This window comes from Triticum dicoccoides, chromosome 3B, assembly GCF_002162155.2.
Source record: "Triticum dicoccoides isolate Atlit2015 ecotype Zavitan chromosome 3B, WEW_v2.0, whole genome shotgun sequence".
In the NCBI taxonomy this organism is placed as follows: Eukaryota; Viridiplantae; Streptophyta; class Magnoliopsida; order Poales; family Poaceae; genus Triticum; species Triticum dicoccoides.
The window spans coordinates 662,780,041-662,785,971 of NC_041385.1; the positions used below are offsets into that span (position 1 = coordinate 662,780,041).

The following is a 5,931-nucleotide window of genomic DNA, read 5'->3' on the forward strand; positions in this document are numbered from 1 at the left end:
ATTTTTCCTTTTCCTTTTTTCTTTCCTTGTATTTTTTTTGTGGGTTCTAGCTTTAGTTTTTTTGTTTTTCTTTGTTGAGTTTCTTTTTTCTTTATGCATTCTTTTGGATGTTGATGTGTGTAAATATATGCACACAAGTACTACAGGTATACATTATATTAGAGTATGAAAATTTCACTACTATATATTTCTTCTTACATATTATAAAAAGTGCAATTTTGTACTAATCTTGACGAAATCTTAGTTTGAAGTTTTTATTTCACTTTCTCTCTTATTAAGGGTAATACCAATGACACTAATTCATTCCTTCTTTGAAACTTATTTTTTTTTGTAAATTCTACTGGTATATGTTAGTTCTTGCATAGCTGCAAAAAGTGCAATTTATGTGTAAATTATGTGGAAACTGTATCACGATTTATTTTTTCATTCTTTTCTTCCCAAAGGGTGGTACCGATGCCACTACTTCATTCTTTTATAGAAAATGTTATATTTTGTGTGTTTAAATAAGTATACACGCAAGTACTATACAGCATGTGTGTAAATTATAGTAGAGTGCGAAATTGCAATATTATAAGCTCGTTGTTTGCATATTACTAAAAGTGCAATTTCAGTGCAAACTTGTGTGCAATTGTTTTCTCTTTTTCTTTTTTTCTTAAAGGGGTTCATTATTCCCTAGAAAACTTTATTATTTTGATTTAGTTGTAGTTTTTTTTATTTTCTTTCTTCTTAAAGGGTTTCATTCTTTCATAGAAAACTTCATTATTTTGATTTTGATTTTGTTTTTATTGTATTTTATTTTATTTCTTTAGTGGCAATGCCGATATCATTCCACTATTATATGATTTTCTTTTTATTTTTAGGGTTCAAGCCAGGCTGTAAAAAACTAAGCGCCTATCAAATAATTGCCCTCATAACATGGATAAACACTCACTCAATTTTAATGCAATGTGTGTGCGGTTCTTACCGTTGTCTAAAAGTTGCATTACTATATGCTTACTTTTGCATATTATGAAACAATTCAATTTCTATGTCTATCATGTGCAATTTTCTATCATTGTTTGTTTTATGTGTTTATACATTTTCTTTCTTCTTTTATGTAATACCAATGTCCTTAATTCATTATTTCTTAGAGAAAAAAACTGGTTTGATTTTAGTTTTGTATTAGCTTTGGTTTTAGATCTTGTTTAGCGATTATGGTCAACTTGGTGTAATCTCAGCTGGAAGTATGCATTAGCAATCTTTCTGTACGCATGTATAAAATCTCATACCATACACCAATCAGTGTTCAATCCAATCGTGTCTCTCATAACACAACTTGCTTATGGTACAGTACTGTGGGATTAAAGTATTCGGCAACGCAGCGTTACTGTTATTAGTTGGTGAAAGGAGCAGCATGCACCGGGCCCAAGAGAAACTTGGCTAGTACACAAATCGACTGAACCAAGCTTTGGTCAATTGACTGACACAAATAAATTTTCAGTCGACTGTCTGCTAGCTAGTCCCATTTTTATGTGGCTTGTGTGTAAATAATGATGCATGATTTTTTTTGGTGATTTGGCAACGTAGGTGGGGGTCATCATTCCGTTCCCCCCTTCGTGTAATGGAGGGAAGACTACGTGCAGTTTTCATTCTTGTCATCACTTGGGTTGCTCCCTTCCTGTAAAATCATCTTCACCTTGTCAAGCACCCCCTCTATCTGCTTCCTGGAATGCAGAGGAGAAGGGTACAGGCACGCACAATCCAACTTGCCATCCCTGATAGAGTCGAACAGGCCGATCGACGGGCCGATGCCATGCACGGTGGCGCAGCAGACATAGTCCTCCACACCAGCCATGCTCTGCAGATCAGACACGTCCAAGGTCGACGGCACCTCGAACACGGAGACGAGGGCTGTCCGGAGCGCGGAGGCCGTGGTCAGCTGCGGGTTCTCGATGGCCCGGCACATGAGGAAGTTGAGGTCGCGGATGTCGGCGAGGTGCTTCTTGTTGTTCTTGGCGTTGCTGTGGGCATCATGGCACCTCCTGGCCAGCGCCCACAGCCCTCCCTCTCTATTTACCTTGTGGGTGTTGGTGACAGCAGAGTAGAAGAACCCTGCAATGATTAACGGTGTCAAGCTGTTGCAACGATTAACGCAGTAATAAGATATATTCTTCTAGCTTCAAGGGCTCACCAACGTTGTGATCGTTCAAAGGTGGCTCAAGAAACTCGCGGCAGTTGATGAGGGTTGCAACGGAGTACGTCTCTTGCTGGCCGCTGTTGAACAGCTTCTTCGATTGCCGTGCAGCTAGCATCGTCGCCGCAGCCATGGCTGAGCAAAGCCTCACTCCGTTCTCCTTGCACGCCTAGATGATCATGTGAAACGAACCAGTGATATGTATGATGCAGTACCAATGTGTGTGTGTGTGTGTGTGTGTGTCCCGTAGAAGCAAACTCACAGCGAGCAGCCGCGTCGTGTCCTCACGGCCGAACCGGAGGCGCACCATCTGCGTCGACCTGGCCGTGCCGGTCTCCTCGAACGGCAGCGTGGACGCGCGGAGCCCGTCGATGGAGTAGCCCACCATGTCCACCCCACGCGCCCACAACGGCTTTCGCGCGTCCTTCTTCGGTATCCTCTTCTCCAACCCCGCCTCCACCGCCGCCGCCTCCTCCTTCACCTCCGGGCCGCCAACACCCGCGCCGCCCAGCAGCGCGAGGAGCTCCCTCAGCAGCGCCTCGGACGCCGCACGGTCGCACACGGCCGTGTGGACCAGGACGAACAGCGCCGCCCCGTCCGCGGGCGGCGGGAGCTCGTAGAGCGCGGCGAAGAGCACCGGGGCACCGTCAGGCCCGGGCGCGGCGGCCGCCCACGGGTTGCGGTTGATCTCGCGCTCGAGGAGGGAGTGGAAGTCGAGCGCACATGGCTGGGGCGCGAGGCGTAGCTGCGGCGCGGGGGAGGGGAAGGCGAGGGTGGGGTTGGAGGCGGGGCCGAGGAGGTGGGCTCGGAGGACGGGGTGGGCGCTCTGGAGGGCGCGGACCGCGGCTTCGGCCGCCGTGCCGCCGCGCGAGAGTCGGAGCGCGATGAGCGTGGTGCCGGTTCCGCCCGGCGCGGCGCGGCACCAGCTGTACTCCGTGCCGCACACCGCGCGCGAGCGCCACGCTGCTTCGCCGGTTCCGGAGCCCATGCCGGTACCGGAATCCATGCTGCTGCTGCTGCTACGGAGGGTTAGCGCGCGCGTTTGTCGGTCTGGATCGGCGACGCTGCGCCTGGTTGGTCGGTTGATGCTGCGTCGGGTTGCTGTGCCAGAACGGAACGTGCCGATGGATTGCGCATTTGTAGCAGCTCCAAGGGCAAAACGCAACCCTGGTGCTACTTTTTTGCTATGTGGCTGTCGACTTTAAGCCTGCTTTCTGCTAGTAATTAACTGCTAATATTTCATCGATGTACTCCAAAAACGCAAGACAGGTACGCTTATCTTCCACCCGACTGCTGCACCTGCTCAACTACACGGTTGCCACGGTTTGTCAGGGAGCACCACACAATGCAATTGCGATTAAATGCTGGAACGAGACACCAATTAGGCTCCGTGTAGAACCGGAGCAATACTAGACCTACTAACTGGATTTATTTCAGAATTTCTGACGATGCTTTCAGTGGGAGGAGATGTTTCCGTTGACGACGAGTTGCCTATGGTGAATTCGTAAATTTCAAGATGAATATACCGGCTCAGTCTTTCGGAGGTGCTCATAGGCAGTAGCGGAGCTAGGTTCAGCATACGCCCCAGGCAAGCAGTGTAACTACAGTAATCTACAGTGTAATTTTTGCTACAGTATGCTAAAGTTAACAAAGAAATAATCCACCACGCCCCAGGCCAAGGCCCTGGCTGCCTGGGGCCTAGAACCGCCACTGCTCATAAGGGTAGGGTGTGGGTGTGTGCGTTCATAGGGGTGAGTGTATGCGTGTGTATATAAGCGCTTTGCATCTGTACTGTGTTTAAAAAACTGTTACGTAAGGATTTTTACGTATAAGCTGATGTGGTAGTGTGGGATTGGTAATACGGGAAGGAAGGGGCCCGACCGAAAATGCCAGGCCTATGTAATCTTATGTACTCCCTCTACGTAACCTTACAAACCTCTCCCCCCCCCCCCCTGATTTCAAGTGGGTGGGGCCCCTCCCTTAATTTTATCGAACAAAAAAATGCTACGCAAGTTATTATGTAAGTTAAGTAGAACTGTTTACGTAGGTGTAGCATTATTCGGGGCCCGCCTCTATGAGAATCAAGGGGGCAGAGGTAATTAGCTTGGAAAGTTTAGTAAAATGTTAGTAGAGTTCTGTGTAGGATTATTGCACACTTTGTAGGGAGTAAATTGCATAAAACCACGAATAATGCTACATGTATGGGCATATCGTTACCGAGATTATGGACGGAGTAAATTGATGGCTTGGGATTGGTTAGGGGATGGGCCCCACCAGTGAATCAAGGGCTGTGGAGATTATTACGAAGGGATATGTCCCAGCCCCGTAACCATCCAGTAATTACCCGTAGGTCTAGGATTACACAAATCCATTGATCTAGGGTAAGAGATGTTTGTTCAACTTAACTGTCACTTTTAGGACAGGGTGATGACATATAGCACTAATTTAGAGCTTACCATGTTTTAAGAGTGAATCTGATCGATGGGATCCACACGTCAGGTTGAATAGGCATACTTATACGAACATCGTGCTAAGGTGGAGATGGTCCCGCATGCTGGTGCTATAGTCCTTCCTTGTTCGGTGTACCACGAGCCTCACACATGAGCTTGCGTTTTTTTTTTTTTTGCTTATAACCCAGAAAGCACATGAATAGGTGCTTTTTAATTTATAAACCAAAAAAAATGAAAGGCCACAAGTTTAGCCTAACCAAACAACGACCTCTTAAGCTTCCCATGAGAAACCTCAAGCTCCTTTCAAGCTTTGTACCCCTTTAGCAACTTCACCGTTTCTCTTTTTCTTTAGCAAGTTCAAGTTCAAGAAGCTTGCTATTTTTGGTCTCTAGATGAATATAACTCTTGAGAGAAAAGGCTAACTATTTCTCTTCTATTAAAAGGTTTTCTTAGCTGTTAATGGTTTCCTTAGCCTTGTCAAAGTGATCCAGATAATTTTGGAATTTTCCAAGAGTTTTACCATTTGGCGGAAACATGATGCCATAATCTTCTTCAACCTCTTCATTTAATTCATCGTCATCTGAGTAAGTTCACATTGAATCGTGGGTGATGATTGGAGATGAGAGACGAGATGGATCCATTACCTTAACTTCGCTTGCCATGAGACAAATGGGTGAGCATCCCCATCATCAACGATGCCATAGTTTTTGAGTGTGGTGGCCTCATCAAATGTGGGAATCGCCAACCCAGAAATCCTTACTGCTTTACTTTCTCCATCTTTGTCACTCAAGTTGTACCCTTTGGCTTTTGCTTGCGTGTCCTTCTTCTAAGCTTTGTCGTCATGTAGTACGGTTTCTTTGGATTGGAATTCTTCTCTTCCTTCTCATTATAGCGGGACTCTCTTAGCTTGGGATAATCGGCCATGAAATTCTTTGGGTCCCCGCAAATGTAGCAAAAATGCTTTTCGGATGAGGACCTCTTGTTGAACTTGCCCTTCCTTCATCCATGGTTTTGAAACCCTTTAGCCATGAGGGCAAGTTCTCCAATCCCTCTGGAATTTCATGAATTACTCCTTGTCTTGGCCTTCATTTTCACTTGACTCTTGAGCTTGCACAAAATTGGCTTTTATGTGCAGGATGAGTCTTCTTCTTAATGACTTGATTTTGATGCATCTCCTCGATGGTCTTCGCAAAGTTCTCATGAGCAAAGAACAAAGCAAGGACATCATCGGGAGAGAGATCATTACAGTCCGGTCTAAATTGAACATGAAATCCGGTCCAAATTGGACACGAAAGACCATGCTAGAGT

At 46.0% G+C, this 5,931-nt stretch overlaps 1 protein-coding gene across 1 annotated transcript; it reads right to left on the bottom strand.

The window, feature by feature from the left end:
- Positions 1-1,281: 1,281 nt before the first annotated feature.
- Positions 1,282-3,346, bottom strand: LOC119277687. Its single transcript, XM_037558993.1, has 3 exons — positions 2,436-3,346; positions 2,171-2,342; positions 1,282-2,091 (listed from the first exon to the last, which is right to left on the bottom strand). The coding sequence occupies exons 1-3, from the start codon at positions 3,177-3,179 to the stop codon at positions 1,613-1,615; spliced, it is 1,395 nt and encodes a 464-aa protein (XP_037414890.1). The 5' UTR covers positions 3,180-3,346; the 3' UTR covers positions 1,282-1,612.
- Positions 3,347-5,931: the final 2,585 nt, after the last annotated feature.